The sequence below is a fragment of the Microdochium trichocladiopsis genome, assembly GCF_020744255.1.
Source record: "Microdochium trichocladiopsis strain MPI-CAGE-CH-0230 chromosome Unknown B0I36scaffold_1, whole genome shotgun sequence".
NCBI classification, from domain to species: Eukaryota; Fungi; Ascomycota; class Sordariomycetes; order Xylariales; family Microdochiaceae; genus Microdochium; species Microdochium trichocladiopsis.
The window spans coordinates 4,924,994-4,945,883 of NW_025763544.1; the positions used below are offsets into that span (position 1 = coordinate 4,924,994).

At 55.4% G+C, this 20,890-nt stretch overlaps 10 protein-coding genes across 10 annotated transcripts; 5 read left to right on the forward strand and 5 right to left on the reverse strand.

Annotated features, from left to right (window-relative positions):
- Window positions 1-187: 187 nt before the first annotated feature.
- B0I36DRAFT_312281 (peptidase M76 family-domain-containing protein) lies at window positions 188-1,543 on the forward strand. Its single transcript, XM_046152484.1, has 2 exons — window positions 188-968; window positions 1,034-1,543. Exons 1-2 carry the CDS (start codon window positions 390-392, stop codon window positions 1,259-1,261), a joined length of 807 nt encoding a protein of 268 aa, XP_046019223.1. The 5' UTR covers window positions 188-389; the 3' UTR covers window positions 1,262-1,543.
- B0I36DRAFT_419943 (kinase-like domain-containing protein) lies at window positions 1,544-3,262 on the reverse strand. The gene is made up of 3 exons (XM_046162143.1): window positions 2,989-3,262; window positions 1,955-2,920; window positions 1,544-1,885 (listed from the first exon to the last, which is right to left on the reverse strand). Exons 1-3 carry the CDS (start codon window positions 3,079-3,081, stop codon window positions 1,772-1,774), a joined length of 1,173 nt encoding a protein of 390 aa, XP_046019224.1. The 5' UTR covers window positions 3,082-3,262; the 3' UTR covers window positions 1,544-1,771.
- Window positions 3,263-4,058: 796 nt separating this feature from the next.
- B0I36DRAFT_20160 (uncharacterized protein) lies at window positions 4,059-4,619 on the forward strand. Its single transcript, XM_046148780.1, has one exon. It carries the CDS (start codon window positions 4,267-4,269, stop codon window positions 4,549-4,551), a length of 285 nt encoding a protein of 94 aa, XP_046019225.1. The 5' UTR covers window positions 4,059-4,266; the 3' UTR covers window positions 4,552-4,619.
- Window positions 4,620-5,147: 528 nt separating this feature from the next.
- On the forward strand, window positions 5,148-5,969 carry B0I36DRAFT_312286 (mitochondrial import inner membrane translocase subunit TIM13). The gene is made up of 2 exons (XM_046152485.1): window positions 5,148-5,442; window positions 5,534-5,969. The coding sequence occupies exons 1-2, from the start codon at window positions 5,359-5,361 to the stop codon at window positions 5,690-5,692; spliced, it is 243 nt and encodes an 80-aa protein (XP_046019226.1). The 5' UTR covers window positions 5,148-5,358; the 3' UTR covers window positions 5,693-5,969.
- B0I36DRAFT_312287 (coiled-coil domain-containing protein 55-domain containing protein) lies at window positions 5,970-7,357 on the reverse strand. Its single transcript, XM_046152486.1, has one exon. It carries the CDS (start codon window positions 7,288-7,290, stop codon window positions 6,043-6,045), a length of 1,248 nt encoding a protein of 415 aa, XP_046019227.1. The 5' UTR covers window positions 7,291-7,357; the 3' UTR covers window positions 5,970-6,042.
- A 49-nt stretch (window positions 7,358-7,406) lies between these two features.
- B0I36DRAFT_312288 (uncharacterized protein) lies at window positions 7,407-8,676 on the reverse strand. The gene has a single exon (XM_046152487.1). It carries the CDS (start codon window positions 8,278-8,280, stop codon window positions 7,609-7,611), a length of 672 nt encoding a protein of 223 aa, XP_046019228.1. The 5' UTR covers window positions 8,281-8,676; the 3' UTR covers window positions 7,407-7,608.
- Window positions 8,609-9,980, reverse strand: B0I36DRAFT_358366 (heterokaryon incompatibility protein-domain-containing protein; the record flags this gene model as incomplete). The annotated part of the gene is made up of 2 exons (XM_046157955.1): window positions 8,609-8,665; window positions 8,802-9,980. 2 exons carry the CDS (start codon window positions 9,978-9,980, stop codon window positions 8,609-8,611), a joined length of 1,236 nt encoding a protein of 411 aa, XP_046019229.1.
- Window positions 9,981-11,614: 1,634 nt separating this feature from the next.
- Window positions 11,615-13,107, forward strand: B0I36DRAFT_312290 (uncharacterized protein). Its single transcript, XM_046152488.1, has 2 exons — window positions 11,615-12,160; window positions 12,243-13,107. Exons 1-2 carry the CDS (start codon window positions 12,007-12,009, stop codon window positions 12,938-12,940), a joined length of 852 nt encoding a protein of 283 aa, XP_046019230.1. The 5' UTR covers window positions 11,615-12,006; the 3' UTR covers window positions 12,941-13,107.
- Window positions 13,108-13,813: 706 nt separating this feature from the next.
- B0I36DRAFT_344801 (uncharacterized protein) lies at window positions 13,814-15,238 on the forward strand (the record flags this gene model as incomplete). Its single annotated transcript, XM_046156297.1, has 1 exon — window positions 13,814-15,238. The coding sequence occupies one exon, from the start codon at window positions 13,814-13,816 to the stop codon at window positions 15,236-15,238; it is 1,425 nt and encodes a 474-aa protein (XP_046019231.1).
- A 371-nt stretch (window positions 15,239-15,609) lies between these two features.
- On the reverse strand, window positions 15,610-20,573 carry B0I36DRAFT_233338 (uncharacterized protein; the record flags this gene model as incomplete). Its single annotated transcript, XM_046149224.1, has 3 exons — window positions 15,610-17,292; window positions 17,345-17,623; window positions 17,679-20,573. The coding sequence occupies 3 exons, from the start codon at window positions 20,571-20,573 to the stop codon at window positions 15,610-15,612; spliced, it is 4,857 nt and encodes a 1,618-aa protein (XP_046019232.1).
- Between the last annotated feature and the right edge of the window lie 317 nt (window positions 20,574-20,890).

Below are 20,890 nucleotides of genomic sequence, written 5' to 3' on the forward strand. Positions count from 1 at the left end.
GGTTTGTAGAACTCATCCTGGACGGGCAGCGGCCATGGTGGGACCGACATCGGCGGGGCCCGGCAGAATAGAAATGTTGTCGATGGGAGCTGGAGGAGATGTCTGACCGCCTGCCGGATTGTGGCGAGCTAGCACTGACCCTGGGTGCGTGGGCCCGGAAAGCAAGCTTGAACTCCACCTGGGCATCTCGAATTCGAGATCCAGGATTTGACAGTGTATCACCATTAACACCAGCACTTTGCGCCAAACACATATCCAGCTGCCAGAGCAGGGGAAAGAGACCAGGGAGCCCATATCCGAGTCCGGCGTGGTCTCAGCTACTCAATTTAAGCGGCCACGTACCCGTTACCCCACCGCACCTACGAGAAAGCACAACCTCAAGAACCGCAATGTCTTCATCAACGTCAACGTCAGTGCCGCCGGTAAGCACAAGCACAACAGACTCAACAACACAACAGCAACAACAACAACCAGCCTTCCCCAAGATCCTCAAGAACGACCCGGCGCGGACAGGCTTCGACCCCAAAACCAGCTGGTGGATAAACTACTTCAAGATCCTGACCGGCTCCGTGACACCCGAGGGGCAATTCCACTACCGCGAGTCGCGCTACCGCGCCAACGAGGAGAAGGACTGCAAGCGGTGCGACGAGTTCCGCGACTGGGCCTTCAACTACTCCCCGACCGTCATCTTCCTGCGCGACAAGATTGAGAAGCTCAACGGCCGGCTCGACGAGAACAACGTCGTCTGCAGGCGCTGCCCCGCGCGGCTCACCGAGGACGGCGAGGTGCACAGGCAGGCCGGCGGGTTCAGTCCCGAGCACGGGATTCTCATCTGCGCCAACGAGGTGCGCGACCGGAAACATCTCGAGGACACGCTGAGCCATGAGATGGTGCACGCATGGGATCACTTGAGGTACAAGGTCGACTGGCTGGGCCAGAAGGATCTCAAGCACGCGGCGTGCGCAGAGGTGAGTGCCCGTCCGCATTTTGTAGGCACAGTCTGTGGATCTGGCAAACTGACTGGGAAGCACAGATCCGGGCAAGCATGCTCAGCGGCGAATGCAGATGGACACGTGAGACGTTCACGAGAGGCAACTTTACCCTTACCGAGCAGTTCCAGGACTGCGTGCGCAAGCGGGCAGTCCAGTCTGTCCTAGCGCGGCCTAGCTGCAAAAACGATGTCGAGGCTGTCAAGGTCGTCAACCAGGTCTGGGACTCGTGCTTCTCGGACACGCGGCCATTTGATGAGGTGTATCGTTGAACAAAGGTCTAAAAGCTCTGACAAGTGTCGCCAAGCGTTGACAGCATCGGGGCTCGTTGCGAGAGGGACGACAAACCAGGTCAATCCCAGTGTAAAACAGTGTTCTCACGAGTGTATATACTTTTGGCAATCTCCTGCAATCGGACGACAGGCGTGCGGCGTTTAGCTTTCTTTCTCTTCATACAGCGCTCTCATTGCAGGCTCAAAATCTGTAAGACTGTATCTGCTGGTGTATGCTGATGTATCAGATATTTGAATAAGGAATGCCCATAGGACATTCATGATTGTCATTCCATTATGCAAAACTCCCTGTGCTGGTGCCATTTACCCAATAACGCCTCTCCCAGAACAAAACGCCGTTTTCCTACCACGAGGAACTTCGATCACACCAATACGCTACAGAAATAACGATCAAAGCAATAAAACCACACAAGCGTACTCGCTGGAACGCCACACTCCCTTGCAGCACATCATCATGAACGCGCCAGCGGCAGCCATTATGCATCCTCACTACGATTTCTCACGATTCGCCGCACGCTCGCCCTTGACGCAGTGCTTGACGATCCATGGGTGTGTCTGGATCTGGTCAAGGGGTATTCTCTTCTCAGGGTCAAGAACAAGAAGCTGTGGTTGCTGTGTCAGCTTGCTACACTTTCAAGAAGCACTGATTCGATCGTCTTTGGTCAAACTTACGCGCTTGATCAGATCCCGGGCCTCGGGGCTGACAAAGGACGGGATGCTCATATCCGCCTTCGCTATCCTCCGTTGCGTCATGACAGGAGTGTCCTCGAAGGGCGCCTCGCCAACCAAGAACTCATATGTCAGAACGCCCAGACTCCACAAGTCGACCTTTTCGTTGTAGTAGTTGTCGGTGCTACCAGGCTTGATCATCTCCGGAGGCAGGTAGTCCAGCGTTCCGCACATGGTCTGCCGCCTGCTGTTGGGCGCGTGTACACTCCAGCCAAAGTCGGATAACTTGATCTCGCCATGGACACCGACGAGAATGTTCTCGGGCTTGATATCCCGGTGGATGACGTGCTTCCTGTGGAGATACTTCAGGGCACTGGCCATCTGCGCGATGTACTGGGATGCCTTCCATTCGGGGAAGCGGTTCTCGCGACGAAGGTGCTTGTAGAGTTCGCCCTTGCCGGCGAACTCCAGGATCAGGAAGATGCGCTTGCTGTCGTGGAAGTGGCCGAACAGCTGAAGGATATTGGGGTGCCTCAGATTACTCTGAATCTCGATCTCGCGACGGACTTGCTTCTCAACGCGACCCTGCTGCAACTCGTTCTTGTGGAGGACTTTGAGAGCGCAAATAAAGCCACTCATCCGCTCGCGGACCAGGTATACCCGGCCAAACTTGCCCTTACCCAGTGGCCGGCCAATCTCGAACATGCCGAGGTGGAATTGCTTCGGTACCGAAGGCTGCTCGACGAGGGTGATTGACGCCCGCTCGGCGTGAGCTACCTCCTCGGACGCTCTCGAAGACGATGGCAGCGGTTTCCTGATCGGCGATGGTGGCTGGGGTGCCTTTCGTTGCGCGGCTTGCGAGGGGAGTGTGACAGAGGCTACGGCATTGCCGTTCTGCGTCTGAAGGGCGACCTTGTACAGGCCCGGGCGGCTGTTGCCATGCGGCAGCTGTGTTGTTGTTGTCACGACCTGGGACACAAACCATCATCGTTAGTCGGAGAATGAAGAGTGGCAAGGCAGGGGACACTTGAGCGCACCTTTGACTTGTACAGCCTCGAGCTCTCGCCAGAGTCATTCTCGTCGTTGACGGTCAGGTGCTCAAAGCGAGCCTCGAGCGTACGGGCAGCCATCCTGTTGGGGCAAGACACGGCTTTGCTGCAGCTGCAGATGAGCTATGAAGAAGGCGCAAGATGGCAGAGGTGTTGGTGGGCGTGTAGGATGTGCGATGAGACTAAGTTGAAGTCAGAGTCGAGGTTGGACAAAAGAAGTCGCAAGGTCTAGATAGCTGTGCTGGGGAACCAGCTTGCTGCTCAGCGGGTACCGGTTGGCCGTGCTGGGGCAGCTCAGCTGTGTGGGCTGTGCCCTTGTTTTGCTGCGGGTGGTTGATTGATTTCTCAGGTGGTGGTCGCGTTGCTCAGGGCAACCACGGGCCTTGGCATCCCTGCCGTGCGCCTGCCGCCGTCATGTGGCTGCTGAACTGCTAGTGCCCCACTCCTCAGAATCTGGGGATCTGGACAGGCCCAGCTCGACTTTGGAATGTCCGAAACACAGCATAATGAGTTAATCGGAAACACTTACGATTATTGATGCGTTCACATTCTAGAACTTTTCTGTAGTAATCGTCGAGCCTTGATTTGATCTTTTCCCTTTTTTCCTTTTTCGACAAGAAGACCAATCTGTGCTTATGTCACACGTTTTGTCAACCAGCAGTGCTTGAATGCACGAAATGCACACCAAGTCTCGACTCTCCCAGCCTTGAAAACCACCGTTGGAAGCCCGGGAAAAAATTGATAAAATCCAGATAGCTCGGCAGTGGCCTACATCTTTGGCTGGAATATGCGCGAGTGGAAGCTCATGTGCTACCCTCCCAGCACTAACCAGAAAGACGATTCCGTGCATGCCACTACAGCCCTGACTCCAGCCTTATTTAGTCCATCTGACCGTCCATGTGCCAATAACGCCGTGCAACTCCATAAGTGCAGCTTGATTGACTCTGCGTTCCTCCACCGTTGACTCATAGATGTCTGTCGCAATTTGAGCAGCAGTATGCAATGCCAGACCTATCCTTCCGACAAGATTCCCCAGGCCTACATGACTTGACTGTGGCCAGCCTGCCACGCTCGTTGCACCAGGTGATCGTCGTTCCGTTCGGATAGAAAAAGGCACACTCGAATTCGCCGACATTGCTGCAAGGCTGGTTCGTCTCCCCACGCTGGTGCAAAGAGTAGTGCGGTGATAGAGCCGTCGCACCGGCACCGAAGAAAACGGCCACTGACAAGAAGGTGTGTAGAAGCATAATTCTAGTGCCGCTCAGGATGCTCGAATTCGCCAGTGTGTTTTTGAATGGTACTAGTCCGGATGTGAGGTGGACGAGCAATATTGAGGCGAGTAGTTGTCAGTCTTATTCTTCTTTGGAGGAATATGGAAGAAAATGCTCAGGAACGACTATGCGTGAAAATTCAGATGCCCGGACTTGCTGGAACCCCCAGACTGGCCAGCAGGAATATGGTCACATTTATGCCAAAAGCCTCTCCGAGCTGAATATAAAACCAACAATAATCTGGGGTTCTGATCAGCATGGGCTATATTGGCTGACGTAGGAGAACATGTCCTTGCCAATCGTATCATCGTCGTGGTAGCAGATAAGATTGCGATTTGCGTGAGGCGGATGTTTGGGTGTAAGTGACAATGGGGGGTGTGCACGTTTTATGGCTAAGGTAGTCTGACGCTACCGTGCGCAGACGAGCATCACAATTACAACGGCACGGACCCATGCCTAAACGTCTCTGAGACTTCGTGATCGACTCTGAGCGATGACGACATATCTCAATCTGAGCATGAGTCTTCTTGAGGACGAGCAAGGGCAAGAAATATGTAAATATGAGCGACAGAAGTGCAATGTATGCCCCAGGCCCTGCTGAAAGTCTCTGGGTGCGATGTGCTTGTTCCTATGTGCATCCTAAACAGGTTGCTGTATAATAAACACCAGCCAAAGTTCTCACTAAAGACATGGCCTCATGTCTAATTACCCACAAGAACATTCCGTACTGGGGAATCAATTGTTCAGGTTGTATGCTCTTGTACCATGGAGGTTGTCATGTGCTTGCACTGAAAAATGGGCGGATGAGTAAGGCACCCTAATCAGCGTCATAACTGCCTGAGGCCCCCCACAATGCACGGAAGTGGCATGCGGTCCGGGGCAGTCGTTGCATCAGGATCCGATAAAGCTTCAGACTTTTTATCGATTGTGCCAACGTCGAGAAGCGCATCGACAACCACACCAACACCACCACTCTGCACCAGATTTGCTTCGTAGCCAGCAGATCGCTAGTCCAGCACCTACTCAAATCCATCGTTCTCGCCCGAAGCAACGGTCATCCCACGCAGCTCTCACCGAAACCGCCACCATGGACTCGGAAACCGTCAAGCTCGAGGTCATCAAGCAGGTGCGGACGCAGTATGCCATGGAGAATGCGCGCCAGCTGATTGACGTGAGTTGACTGTTCTGTTTGATCTCATTCTATCCCCAAGCCGTCCCATGAGCAAAGCCACTGACAGTTGCCTCGTGTTCCGCTCCTGTAGAAAATCAACGACCACTGCTTTGCCAAGTGCGTTCCCAAGCCCAGCACATCCCTCTCGAGCGGCGAATCGACATGCTTTACGCAGTGCATGGAGAAGTACATGTCGGCGTGGAACCAGGTCAGCAACACGTACATCACCCGGTTACAGAAGGAGGCGTAGACAGATCACCGTACGGTCACCATATTCAGTTCTCGACTGTTCAAAATGGGACGGGCTCGGTGGAGAACAAGTTGCGATTCGAAACCTACAACGGGCGGCGAAGCAGCAGCAACGGATGGCCGCTCGTCATATCTTCTGTACGATATGTAGAGGGAAAGGTAACGGCACGCGAGCCAACGGAATGAGCTTGTACACCATGTATAGTATAGACAGAAATCTATCGCCATAACGAATTAAAGCCGTTGGAGGGGTTGCTTCTCTTCCCGAGCCTTTCTTGGCCTTGGCTATTCTTCTTCTGGGTGATGGCAATGGACTCGAAGGGGTATCATATTGTATCTCAGTGCTGCTATTCAAGCCTGGCCCTGCTTCTTGGCCTCCTCCGCCGCCCGCTTGCGCGCCAGGTATCTCTCCTTTGCGCTCGAGATCTCCGAGTCCGTCTTACGGCTCTTCGCGGCGCGCTCGACCTTCTCCCGCTCCTCCGCTTCCTCTTGCATGGAGCGCTTCAGAGACTGCTCCAGCTGCGCCTCGAGCATGCGCGTCTGCCGCTCACGCATGGCCTGCTTGCCACCCGGCGCGAATTGGCCCTTGGAGGAAAACCTGTCGTCTCGCGAGTCGCGACTCTTGTCGGTGTCCCGCTTGACCTCGGGCTTCTTGGCAGCGCCCAGGTTCAGACCACCCTTAAGCAACTCGCGCTGGTCAACGACCTGCCCGTCCTCGTTAATGGCAATACCAGCGCCCTTCCGGTTCATTTCCCTCGCGAGATCCGCCTCCGTCTTGACCTTGTCCTCCTCCTCGCCCTCTGCTCCATTCGCCGCTTCTCTGGGACCCTCCTTGGCCCTCTCGGCCGCGGCCTGCACAGTCTCCGCATGCCTCCGGTCATTCCTCTCCAACAAATCCTTGTAAAACGCCGTCATCCCCCCGCCTTTATTCTTCTCGGCCTCGGCCTCCTCGCGCTTCTTCTCCTCCTCCTCCAACCGCCGGTTCTCCTCCTGCTGCTTCTTGTACGCCTCGGTGACAAACTTGTCCTTGTCCGCAAACTCGTCCCCCTCGAGCTCCCGCTCCCTCGCGATCTTCTTCTCCTCGGCGATCAGCGCGTCGCGCTTGCGCACCGCCGCCGAGGCGAGCAGGCTCTTCATGTACTTGGGCCGTCGCTCCGCGTCCTCGGGTGTGATCTTCTTCTCGGGCTTCAGCGAGTCGTACACGCCGTCGTAGTCATACACGGACGGGTCAAGCTCCTCCGCGGCCTCCTGGTACTTGCGCGACTCGAGCGCGCTCGAGAGGTCGCCGTACATGGACATTTGGGGCTTCTTGTTCTTGCTGCCGCCGCCGCCTGGCGGTTGTAATGAAGGGGCTTTCGCATTCTTGGATTTTGAGGTTGCTGTTGAGGAGGTCTTCGAGGTTGCTGAGCCGAAGCCGAAGCTGTCGTCGTCTAGCTCGGTGATCGCCGTCCCTTTTGATTTGTTGTTGTTGTTGTTGTCGTCGTCGTCATCGGAGTCGTCGTCGCCGCCAAACATTGGCTTCCGTTTGGGGGGCGCGGGTTTTGTCGGCGCTGACTTCTTGGTCAGGTTCAGACCAAACGAGAGACCTGGTTTGCTCATTCTGCCCGCCAGATGTGTCAAAGCTTGGATGTTTGCGAATGTGTGATTGTGTTGCAGAGAGTGCAGTTCACAGTCGCAACACAATGTTCAAAGTGCATTGCGCGCGCCCCCCCTGTTATCGATACTGTGCACTGAACAAAACGTCATTCCACGATCCACTTACACGTCGGCAACCCGTAGTTATGCTTAATTACCCATAACTAAGAACATTCGCGTTTCTACCATTTGCTATTGTACTGGACTTCTGCCTTTTACTCACAACGCGTGGCCACCATCATTGACGGTCGGTGCCTCCTCGTATACGTGTTGTAGTGAGCCCTAATCTCCCTTGTACTCCTCCACCCTCTCTATGTACCTCCACCACCCAAAACTTAAACTTGGCTCCACGTACCTTTGCGCCGGCGGAGGCTGCCTTGAATCTTGTGGACCGGCGTCAAGCTTCTCTGCTAGGAGGTTCGCGATGAGCCTGGCTCTTCGATCGTTTGCGAGTTGAAGGATATCGGCGCAAGCTCCCCAGTCGACGGTGACAACTCCTTCCAGGAGGGGTTTCAGCACCTTCGCATGACATGGTTCGTTGCGACACATGTATGTCGCAGCGTCGACTATAGTGTAGACAATATCAAAAGTCAGGGGATCTTTGTAAGCGCCGAGAAGCGCTTCCCACATCGGATCCCCACTTGTGTGATCCCGGTGGATTAAACCCACAGCATGTCGAATGTCCTCTCCTTTGACTGTCAGTCCATACCGCAAAAGGAGATGAACAAGCTCGATGCGCCGGGTCGCGAAAGCTTCCAGAAAGGCCGTGTTTGGAGTATCCATGTAAATCTGTTTTCTGCGTTTTGTGCGTTGCAGAATTGTTTCCGGCATTTCCGAGCTTTGTGACTGGATGGCGAGATCCAGAAGCTGGCGCGCCTGTAGTCCTTTCCACGGAGGCCTAGGGACAGGTTTCCCCGGACTTTTCGGTTGCTCGGGTATGTGGCTACAGAGCATTTTCAAGACTTGAACGTCGCCTTGGAACGTGGCGATCGCTATGCCGTCCGCCAACTCGGGGGAACTGAGACACCCTGTCGATTTGTTGTGGTTGAGAATAGTCTGTACCACTTCTCCACGGCCGCCATGACAGTCAGCTGAAAGGTCGAGAAAGTATGCGACTTCCGGTGGCGTTTTGCAAGTGGCGTTCCGTGCTTGAGAAGGGTTTCGACGACCCCAGCGTGGCCGCGCACAGCAGCACAAGTCATTGCCGTCACATACTCCGAATAGTCCCCGCTGTCATGTGCTTCGTCGGAGAAAGAGACCGTCCAGGACAGTCGCCCAAACCTTAAGGTCCAGCGGCGTTTTGCGTTTGTTCCGAGCTCCAGCAGCCTGCGGACGACATCTGCATGGCCCATACGTGCAGAATGGAACATCAACCATTCCCCCAGGGACAGCTCGGCGAGTCCGCTAGGACTTTTTCCAGTGGACTGAACTTTCTTCAGGTGCGTTTGTGCACTTGGGTGGCTCAATAGCAGTACAATGAGTCGTCCAGACGACTTGGGATTTTCGATTGCGGAATAAAGCACTCGCAAGTCGATTGTCCCCTTGTCGCCATCGCTTGCGAGCAGCACCTCAAGGTTGACGGTGTCGTCCGCAGCAATGACCCACTCCAAGACGGTATTGTACAAATTCTCGATACAAGGCAGGAATTGGCTCAACTCAGTCCATGCTCGAGGAGCGATGAGTGTAGTTTCGCAACCGCAGAAATACGTGATCATGTCGAGGACAAGTAAGGCCTCGCTTTTTCCATAGTCTGGTTTGAGCGCTGTCTTGGCTTCGAGGTCGGAACACAAGTCCAAAAGCGCCCAGACTTTGTCCCGAGCATCACTCGCCTGCGATGCCGCCAGACGTTGCAGCAAAGAGAAGAGAGGTTGTCGATCAGCCGTCCTATTCTGACCCGGCAGCATGTCGAGGATCTGTTGGCAGTGCGGAGGTGGTGTCACGTTGAAGAAACGAAGGCCCGCGAGGAACACGTCGGTAGCCAGGGATGGAGAGCCACAATGGATTCGTCCCTGGCCGGCATTCGCGACTTCCTGTACGATCCAGACCCTGTAAAACCATGACTGCTGGAATATGATATCAAAGCCTTGTTGCACTCTTGGCATGAGCGCATAGTGTCGCTTTTGGAGGATTCGCAGAACGTCCGTGCTCCTGGCCTCTGCCGTGCTCCTTGAGTCTGTTGGCTCATGGTCGCCATCCACCAGACAAGTATGCAGCTCGCGTAACACCGCGAAGAGCAGATCCGTCATCTCCGTGGGTCTTCCAACGCAGAACAAGACCTGCCGAGCGAACCGAAAGATGTCACCCATTCGCTGTACTTGATGACTTCTCTCTGGGATGTTGCCCTGGTCAATGCAGATGGCATCTATCCACAAGACGCGATCTTCATTGACAAGTCGGAGGTCGCGAAGGATCAGGCTGAGATTGAGCCCGATGCCCAGTCGTTCTTCATTGATGACCACGAAGTCCGCATCCTTGTCTGTGCCCCAGGTGTAAGAGACTGCTTCATAGTCTGTTCCGTCTCCAATCTGCGCGTCGACAAGATCACAATCGATCTCAGCGCCGCGTTCCTTGGCAGCTTTGAGTCGTGCAACCCTGAAGAAATTACCACCATGGTCGAGTTGGCTATATTTGTATGGCGTCGGGTTGCCATCCATGCCGCTAGTTCCCTCGTGATGCCTCGCCACGGCAGGGTCCGTTCGAGTTGCTGTGGTTGGTACTAATTGTGGTGCTGGAGTCTTGAATCGTGCCGGTCTGCTGGTTTGCTCAAGTTGTCGTTCTACCACAATCGTTCGCAGAGTTCTCGGGCCTTGCCAGAGTTCATGGTCAATCAATTCTCACCAGGCCGGACTGGGCTGGGCTGGGCTGTGCCGAGCAGGTCTGTCTGCCCCGTGACTGTTGGTCGTGGCGAAGCTGCATGTCGCATGCAGGCCTGGCTCCAGCGAGTACCGTACACTGGACTGGTGCCAATCATTTCTGAACCCTGGTCAAGGCCCTTCCATCAACAGTTCTTCCCTCTTACAAGACCATCCAGATCCGGTTTTCTGGATATTAAGCCGCATGTTACACAACTCATATGCACCAACACTTTGTATAGTGGCTGAATGCAACGGAATTTCAGGAAGTGCTTCGCTTCTCGTTGGGCTGTTCCCGATGCCAGATGCGTAGGCTCGCCCAAGAACCTCTTGTCGACTTTCGTCTGATTCAAACACTTAAGTAGCACCACGGTGCCTCATAATTATATGTCAGTTCTATAGCAAGGGGAACTATTTGAGAGCATCACCCGGCATTGATATAACTCTTTCCGTGCCACACTCGCGGCGGCAAAATCTATGATCTAGAGTCGTTGTCAGTTCTGATCACCCAGCAACAACTACATCATGCTCTTCTAGAATGTGTCATGCAAGTGCAGCTGATCATACGCAGGTTGTTAAACGCCTTTATCATTATAATGATAGAAGCGGTAAAGGCCTCGGGGCAGTTCACATCTTCATTATGTCGAACCGGTCTGAAATCTGCACGAACCATCATTCTTGAAGGAGATAATTCGAAGAAAGGATTGGATTACGCATTGAAACAAGCAATTGAAAACAGAAAAGGAAACCATTGAAACCAAGAATGACGCCACTTCACTCCGAACTGGGCCCATAACAAGTCGTCAAGCCGAAATTCATAAATGCCAATTGCCTCGCAGAGGGTCACTTCCACGCCAAGCACAGCCACAGCCATGAGAGGTGAGAGTGGCGGCGAGGAATGTCTGTCCGAGATGCTGCTGCTATAACTCAGGGTGATCGCTTCTGTAGCCCACATGGAGTTCTGGATCGTATTTGCCTTGAGCATATTGGACGAAGTCCACTGCAGGTTTTCTGCAGTCGAGAAGAATGAACGTGTTGACCAGCTTTCCCGCACCCTTGCGACTTTTTCCAGCTCCCATGTATATGTGATGCCTAGCAAGCTTTCTCGACATTGGCTACCTGTGTGATGCCCATTCCTCGCAGGTTTGACACACAGGATCAACTTTGAAACTTCTGAGCTGAGGGACCATGATGTCAACGCTTGATATCCGAGAATTGCATGGCGTCATCTATATTGCACAAAAGGAAGGGAGCTGAGGCTGACATGGACACAGTCATCGTCACAAATATGATCCAGGTTTTCAAGTGGAAATTTTCGGGCAAGCGCTCCTGGCAAAATGTCGGCCATAACGAGTTGACAAAACTGGATCATGAAGCATATATCGGCACATTGCTCTGCGCAAGCTTAATCCGGTATCACAAGTAGTGATTTTGACCTCCACCTTAGGTCCACATCTTCATCAGACCTTGCGGGAATCCCGAAATTCGAACCTAAGTTGTGCATAATCAAAGCCCTAGCCATGTTTGTAGTGAGAGCAGATTGTTCTGGGTTTCGGTAGTATTTCTGACCCCCTGACGTGAGCCAGATTACATGTAAGCCTTGATTGGGTCGGAGCATGCAGGTTCTTGCGTGGCCGAACAAAAGCACAGGGATGGATCGCGTCAGAGCCTAGAACGAGTAGCTCAGCGCTGAAGAATTTTGGTTGGTCACGAGCTGCTGCATTATGCAGGCGAGTCCGAAGACGCGAACCCGAGGCGGCTGCCATAGGACCCTGGATTCGATTGAGAACCCCTGGACAAGGGCCATGATATAACGGAGGAGCTCGCCATGTCAGGAACATTGCGAGATCTGACCCGATCTCTAAAGGCAGGGACGCCGCCAAAGCCTGAAGCGGAAGAAGCCAAACCAAGTATGGACGGGTACACAGCCACTTATGAAGACCGACGTAAGCTGCAGAACAGATTGGCCCAGCGCCGCTACCGTAAGTCCTGATGCCTCAACAACCAAGCAATAGCCAAGGCTGCGCATGGAGCCATATGCTCACGAGGGTGTCGCCATGGCAGGGTCCAAACTGAGGCAAGGACAAGAGCCTGCTCTCGCCTACGATGCCAGCTCCTCTCCAGCCCATACAGGGTCGAACGGGTCGAACGGAACGCAGGAACACAACGAAGCAATGTTCCTCGACTATCTGGACACGCTAGACCACAACATGGACGGCCAAAGCAATTGCGAAATTACCGACACTGGTCCCAACCTTTCGTATCACATGTACAACAACAGCGGTGGCGGGGTTGCTCCGGAGGAGCAGCCAGACTTGGCACACCTCTATGCCGCGCCAGGGCAGCAACAATCAGCAGCGTTTCAGACTGGGCTGCAAGCGATGCGGGCGACATGTGTTGCAGAGACGCAATCGTATCGTGGCCCACTCGCAGAGCCGGTGGCGACAAGAGCCGAAGAGTGCCTGTCCATACGACGCAGGCCGCACGCGGAGGTGATGGTGGCGCCCGGCAGTGGCGGACCGACGAGGGTATGCAGAACCGAGGAGAGACCAGGGCACGGCGTAGCGGGCACGACCATGTATCAGGCGCGTCTGCACGACAAGGCAAGCAGCGCATTTTGGGAGCTGGAGAAGCTGTACAGATATTCTGTGGACGTGGGCTTGCTGCGGGCAGACCCTGAGTTTGTCCAAGGCATGAGGAGCATGCAGGACCGATTCAGGGCCCTAATGACTGTAGATTGCGAGGGGGGCCATGGGAACTGACTGAATACGTACGTAGAGTGATATGTAGGCAGCTTTGTCAGACCGTGTTGACAAGTATTTCTGTCGATGGGGTTGCCGGCAGGGAGTGGGCCGGGGCGCCGGAGGGATGGGGCCGGCCGGCCCTGGCCGCTTGGCTCCGCTCCTTCCTCATCCAGCAGGCGCAGCTGCCAGAAGGCGCGGCTGCTCAGCAGTCAGCTACGCTACCTATGCGGCAGACGACAGCACGGAATCTCATAATCATGAGCCATTCTGTGCGGCCAAGCAGCAACCTGGACCAGATGAAGGGGGAAAACGCCCATGTGTCCTGCGAATAGCGGCCTGCTCATGGCACTGTTCGTTGACAGCCACGTGGCCGCGTTCAGGCAACTAAGCTGTCAGTCGAGGGGACACGCTTACGGGTGGGAACTTGAACCGAGATACGCTGTGAACACCGGCGTGGTCATTCAACACGTGGAAAGCAAAAAGCTCGAACATTGTGCTCCAGGCTCGGTATGGAAATGACGGCTGCTTGTGCAGGCATGCATGAATGCGCCTGTCGGGCCGATGTGGTGCCCAAAGCGCGGATGGGAGCGTACATGGATGATACTCAGTTCAAGAGTATGGATATCAGGTCATTAGCCCAAGCAAGTGCCAGAAGCTGCATGACAAGGTTGAGGATGCAGGGCGCGGGAAAGTGCCTTGGCGTGTCCGATCAGCGTTTGATTACGTGACACAGATAGACCCTCCTCACAAGGTGCAAGACAAGGGTGGACGTCATTTTCGCGCCAGCAGCTTTTCCCATTGAACCTCCACCTCCAAGCCGCAACCAGGACAACAGTGAAGCACAGGGACAACCCGTCCCAGACTCGCACAGCAGATTGCCGAAATGCCACAATGACCACGCGGTCCATGTCGCCTCGGCGGCGGCATATCCTCTCCTCAATCAACCCAGACTTTGCACCTCTGCAATCCCCGCCACCACCGCCGGCAGGCAGCACTGTCAAGCAGCGCCATGATTCCAAGGCACGGTCGTCGTCGCCGTCGTGCGACAGAGATCGGCCTGCCTCGGCGGCGGCGCCCGCGAACGAGCACGCAGAGAATAGCAGCCATCAACACAGCAGCAGCGAACACCCCGTAGGCCCCCCCGACGACGAGCAGCGCCGGCACAAGAGGCCCTCCAAGTTCCGCTTCAAGTCCAAGTCGTCAAAGCACTCGAGCTCGTCGCGGCACTCGTCACACCGACACCGTGACCGTGACCGCGACCGCGACGAGCGCTATGCAGCCGAGGATGGGCTGGAGGTCAACCTAGGCCGCTACCGCGAGAGGGAGGGCTCCGACCATGGTACCAGGAATGGCAAGGACGACAACAACGACGATGAAGACAAAGACTCGACAGCGTCCTCCTGGCGCCGCCGGCATCGCTCTTCCCACCGCAGCCACCGCCAACGCGAGGGCGACAGCGACAGCGCCGATCGCAACGAGAACGGCGAACGCACAGGTCACCGCCACCACCACCACAGACACAAGCGGCGCCGCCATGGCCACCGTCGAAGCGAGCAGCCGCGCTCCCCAACGCCCCCAAACCCGCACGACCCACCGCCCCTCGACCCCGAAGCCGCCTTCCGCGAGTCCCTCTTCGACGCGATGGCCGACGACGAGGGCGCCGCGTACTGGGAGGCCGTGTATGGGCAGCCGATCCACATCTACAACAACCACAAACAGCGGTCTGACCCGAACGGCGGCGAGCTCGAGGAGATGGACGACGAGGAGTACGCGGCACACGTGCGGCAGAAGATGTGGGAGAAGACGCACGAGGGGCTGGTCGAGGAGCGCAGGCGGCGCGAGGAGGCCCGGCGGCGCAAGGACCAGGAGCAGACCGAGGCGGCACGGCTGACGGAGGAGATGGAGCGCAGCCTGCGCCGTGGAGAGGAGCGGCGCAAGAGGAGGGCCTGGCTAGACCGGTGGACGAGCTATCTCGAGGCGTGGGAGCGCTGGGATGGCAGTGTCGAAGGGATCGCCTGGCCTGTCGCTGACGTTGCGGCTGCGGCTGCCGGGGGGAGCCTAAAGGGCGAGGCTAATGTCCCCGTGGTAGATCCCGCCGCCGTGCGCGAGTTCTTCGCCACAAGCATCAACCCCCACGACATCGGGGAGACCGAGTTCCTAGCCCGTCTCAAGAACGAGCGCGTCCGTTGGCATCCAGACAAGATCCAGCAGCGGCTTGGCGGCAAGGTCGACGACGTTGTCATGAGGAATGTCACGGCTGTATTTCAGGTCGTGGATAAGCTGTGGTCGGACGCACGGTCGTCTAGAACTGGCTGAGTGCGTCGTCAGACTGGGTTGGAGAAGAAGACTAGATACCCCAAGAAGCATCAAAATGAAGGGCAGATGCACATACGCATACTTTTTTTTTCTCTTAAGATTTCTTGTTTACTCGTCCGTGATGTGATGTAAAGAAAGAAGAAATGCATCGGAAGTGGTATTGATATTGGCTCATCGGCATCGATGCTGATATCCAGGGGGGCACTAGGTGAATCATGGGAAAATACCGTACTATATAGTACAAACAACAACAATAGCAACAGATAATAAAGTGCCCCTGCATGACTACTTGGGTGCATGCACAACAATAAAGACCACCTTCCAAACGCCCTTTCCCGCCCCTAACTCTGAAGCTTGCGCCTGTTATCGATCTACTGGCTCGCCTGTAGCAGCCTTTGCATACTCTCAATATCATTGATCGTCTCGTTGAAAATCCTTGTCACCGAGTTGAGGACCTTCATGCGGTTGTGCTCGCCCCTCGTCCTCCAGATCTCGGACATAAGCTCGCGAGAGATCTGCTCGAGCTGCTCAATCGTGCAGCCCGACGTTCGCGAAGTGAGCTGCATTTGGAAGACATCGGCAGATGCGTCATCCACCTCCACGTGCTGAGACGCAGCGGAGTTAGAGTGCAGCTGTGACTGAGAAGCGTCATCGGGGAGTGGACTGTTGAGCAGATTTGCAACACTCGCAACCTGGGAAGACTTTGCGCCAACGGGTGAAGTATTGTGCGCAGAGCCCTGGGAATAATTGGGATACCCTCGCGCCACAGCGTGAGCCTGTGAGTGCATCCAGTGCTCGTCGCTGGAGGTGTGTTGAGTCAAGGGCTGTGTGTCAGGGATTTGCTCGCCAGGGCTCGAGTGCTCGCCATGCGCTGCGCCATTCGTCAGTTGAGTGCTGAAGTTGGAAGAGCGATTCGACGGATCGGAAGTCTTTGTGGTTGAAGCATCATTGGCAAGTGCCGAGGGCGATACACCAGGCGGGAGCGCTTGTACTGCCGATACCTGAGAAAGCTGCGTGTCGGCCCCAGCAGTCGCCCGTGCGGATAAGTCCACAGGACGCTGTTCGATACGTGGCCACTGCGATGGTGGTTGCATCGCAGGATTCCGTTGGGGAATCACAGAATCCGCATCAGTCATCTGGGTGTCTTCGCCAGCCATTGGCGGTGCTCCAGCTAGATCACTCGATACGGCCGCTGGGGCGGGTGATGGGGAGTCCTCGTCCATGCCATTAGCAAGGTCCCCGATTACCTGGAAGTGCGCAGTGGTCGTGTTGAGCCTTGGTGGTTGGCCATTTTGCGAAGTGTTCTGTGCACCTGTGCCATTCGCCTGCGCCGAGTCGACAACAGATTGCATCGCTGCCTTTTTCCGCCGCCGCTCCATCCGAATCTCTCGGCGTTCTTGCTCCTTCCGGAACTCGCCCTCCCAGTCAGTCGTCACATTGTCATTGTTGAACTTTGTGTTGACGTCCTGAATGTCAACCTCCACATTGGAAAGCAATTCGGAGGCTTTCAGAATCCTCTGCTTGTCCACCCCATGTGCCTTTGCGTCGTGGTCGAGAGCATAAATGTCTCGCAGGAACGCAAACGGGCTGATGTAGTAGCCATTGGCTAGGCGCTCCTCGATGACTACGATATCCATGTTGTAAAAGAACTTGCCTGTCGCCGTTTCTCGTAGAACATTGGTTCCTTTGCTGTCCTGGTCAATTTCGTAGGGACGCGGCTGTCCGGCAATGTCGGGTGACACAAAATTGGGGTCTTGCTCGGCAAAGAGGTAGTCATACTGTGCAGGGACCAAAACAGGGTTCCTGAACAGCCTGTACTTTCGATTGATCTGATCCATGATGGGCTGGAGGTTGACTTTCAAGAGATTCAGGAGACGGCGGTAGTCCAAGCTGGCCTTTCGCATCTCCTCCTTGGTCTGCTTTTTTGGCGGGGGAGGTGGCGCGACGGGAAGCGTTTCGAGAACACGCTTCTTCCGGTCCACAGGGTTAGGAAAGTCCTTTGGCGACCGACGAATATGATCAATGATCCTTGCAAAGTATTCTTGACGATTTTCCTGAGCGCGAAGTCAGCATACTGCTTTACTGCAAGGAAACGATTTGTCTCACCTTGAAAGGTCGCGCGATTTCTATGCAATTCCGACTTGAGAAGCCAAAGAGGTCTCTCTTGAGCTCAGGGTCCAGATACTTCGCCTCTTTATCTGCGGTGGCGAGCAGTAGGACAGGATCAGCGGGCTGCAGCGACCGCAGGAGGGTGAGGAAGGTCTCGAGTCCCTCCCCGGTCCTCGACAATCCATGGTACCAGGCGTCAACATTCGGAATAAAGATGACACTCGGCTGGTGTCGCTTGACCTCCTTGAAGAGGGTGAGAAGCTTCTCTTCCACTTTCTGTCAAATCTGTTAGCTCGGCCACTTACTTCATGCGAGATGATCCATGACTTACCCCTACGTCGCCAACCACAGTCGCCAGGTCGAAACTTTGCACGTGCACGCCCTCGAGGTGGTGCAGTAAAGCGGGACCAATGTAGGATTGGCCCATGCCTGGGGAACCACAAATGAGGAGTCGGGGACGGTACGTTCGTGACCGCTCAAACTCCTCGAACAGAGCCTCGCGGCCATGACCAAAGTCTTCGTCATCATAGGGTTCCAGCATTGCCTCCTCGAGCGCAGTTGCTTTCTTGGTCCGAGGCAGCACGGCATCGAGTGCCCCCTTCATCATAGCAACCTGGTCTCGTAATAGAGGCTGAATGACCTTGGGCAGAGGCGCTGCCGCACTCGTAGATGACCTTTGAGACGAGGCAATGATCTTCCTCTTTGCGATGACAAAGTCTGACATCTGCACGTGGATCTTGCTTGGGTCTACCAACAACTGCTCGCTCGTCATGTAGATTTGAGGATATGTCCTTTGAATGGCATTCAGGCCGGCCTCAGTACACAGCGAGCGCAGATCGGCACCACCGTAGCCTTTGGTCTCCTTTGCGAGAGACTGCTTGAAGTCTTGGGATAAACCCCAGTCCTTTGTGTGGATGTCAAGGATGGACTTCCGGGCGTCAACATCAGGCAGGGGAAAGTAGAACTCTCGGTCAAATCGCCCGGGCCGTCGCAGTGCTGGGTCGATGTTGTCGGGTCGGTTCGTGGCGCCAATGACGATGACTTGTCCACGCCCGTCCATGCCATCCATGAGCGCCAACAATGTGGAGACGATCGAGGCATGGATCTGTTCCTGCTTGCTAGACCGAACTGGCGCCAGGCCATCGATCTCGTCAAAGAAGATGATGCTGGGCTGCGTCTTTCTCGCTTCCTCAAACAGAAGTCGCAGCTGCTTTTCGGCCTCACCAACCCACTTGCTCAAGGCATCTGCACCCTTTCGCATGTAGAAGGAGATCTTCTTGCCACCGAAACCAATAGAATTGGCAAGGGCACGGGCAAGCAACGTCTTACCCGTTCCTGGGGGTCCATGGAACAAGACGCCTCTGGGAGGGGTGATCTTCAGGTTGAGGAAAAGCTGTGGATACAGTAGCGGCAGCTGCACCATCTCCTTGAGCTGATCAATATGGTTTTGCATGCCGCCAACTTGGCTGAAGTCCACAGACATGTCCACTCCAAGCGGATCGGCATCTGCCAACGCCTTGCGGTCCTTGATCTTGCCAACATTGGGGCCAGCGGCACCTGCGGTATTTAGAATCGCCGGATGTGTTGCTGCTGTTGGGGTCACCCCGACACCCATATTGGCTCCACCACGTTCAGCACCTTCGTCATCACTGCTGTCGGGATCGGCACCACCAGCAGCCTCATAAGCTCCGGTGCCCCATGGCCCGTTGAACAGTGCTCCCTTGGAGAGGTCAACACCGCCAAACGGTCCAGCCAGGGAGAGCAAGCTGTGGTCCCAACCACTTGCAGCGGTGGCACGTCCGCGGCGTCTGGCTGGAGTTGGCACGTTGTTCTCTTCATCCTCGAGTAGGTTGATCTGGTTGAGCGCTGGAATCGTGTAATTGACGGGGGCTCGTACGCGCTTGCTGGGAACCGTGAGGTGGGGTTCCGGCGTTCGTTGCCGTCGTCTTCTAGGTCGATCAGCTTTGAGTTCTTCAAGTTCGTCTGCCAGCTCATCGGGATCGAGCTCCACGTCAGACTCCTCGCGCATTCGAGACCTTCGAGAGCCCCGACTCTTCGCGCGTGAGCTCTTGCGCCCTCGTGTCGGTGTTGATGACTCGTCCTCATCGTCTCCGTTGTCTTTTGCAAGCTCATCATCAGAGCCATCGTCGTTGTCATCGGCAACTTCGTTGGGATCGAAATCGCTGCTTGGCTCGGCCATCGACTTCCGGGCCCGTGAGCCGCGGGTGAGACGACCTCTGGTGGCCGGCTTCTCTGGTGAGTCTGCGTTTGCATCTTCCGCCGCCGCCGCGCCTGCGGCGCCACTCCTGGAGCCCCGAGTCCGGCGCTGGATAGGCATTTCATCGTCCTCATCTGCATCAGCGTCTTCTTCGACCGTCTCCATTGGCTGGTCCTCAATCTCAACAGTAGCATCAGCCACATTGCCAGACTCCTCGCCTTTGTCATCGGGGACATTCAGGACGGTGTCGTCTTGCATTGCGTCGGCATCGTTGTCCTCTTCTTGACGACTGCCTTCTTGCGTTGCCTCCTCGATGACGGATGGAGCTTTGATGCCTTTACCGCCACGGGTAAGTCGAGTAGCTCGCCCTAATGCTTCAGGGCTTCTGCTCCTCGACGACTTTGCGGGCAATGCATGCTTTCCTGAGTTGGACAACTCCACCATCTCGTCATCCCGGTCCACTGTATTTGACCGCGTCGCCCGTTTGATCGGATTCAACGCTTCTCGTGATGCGCCGCGAGTTGTTCTGGTGTTCCGCATGGCGGCTGGCGTAAGCTTAAGCTTGATGATCTTGGTGGGTCGGCCCTTGATCTTCTTAGGAGTGTCATCCAGTTCGTCTTTGTCTGTCTCTTCTACAGCAGCAGCATCATCGTCATCCTCTGAGCTTTCCTTGTAGGTCTGACGTCGTGTTGCCGTCTTTCTCTGGCGACGGCCTGTTGTGGCATTGACGGCTTCCTCATCCTCGTCATCCTCATCATCGTTTTCAATGAAAGAACCCTCGTCGCTGTCCTCGAGTATATCGTCGTCGTCATCGTCAATATCTGAACCTCGATATCTGCCACCACCTCTCTCCCCACGTGACGATTTCTTCACGTTTCGTGACTGGCGCGACCGTTTTCTATTGGGCGGGCTGGGACGGTTGGCACTGGGGTCAAAGTTCTCGTCCTCCGAGTCAGATTTGTTTGGATCGAAGTCGAGAATGTTATCGCGCTTGCGCTTGGACGGCATTTTGTCGGCTTGACGTCGAGACGACGGGGCTCTACACTCTCGCCTGTGCTGATGCGAGTCGGAGGGGTGGTCTTGATGCAAGGGTCGGTCTATCTCGCTAGTAATGGGACGACGAAAGTGCTAACACTGTCGATGTCTGGCGGGCACAGGTCAGCACAAGAATATCACGCACAGTCAAGCTTGGTGGTGTATGATGACTGCCAAGTGCAAGCAACCTGGGCGGCCAATGTTGACACGAATGGCGTGATCCAGGCAATCGAGGAATACTCAGACGTTCGTGCCGGCTCTCCGTTCAAGATTCACCCGGGGCGGAATTC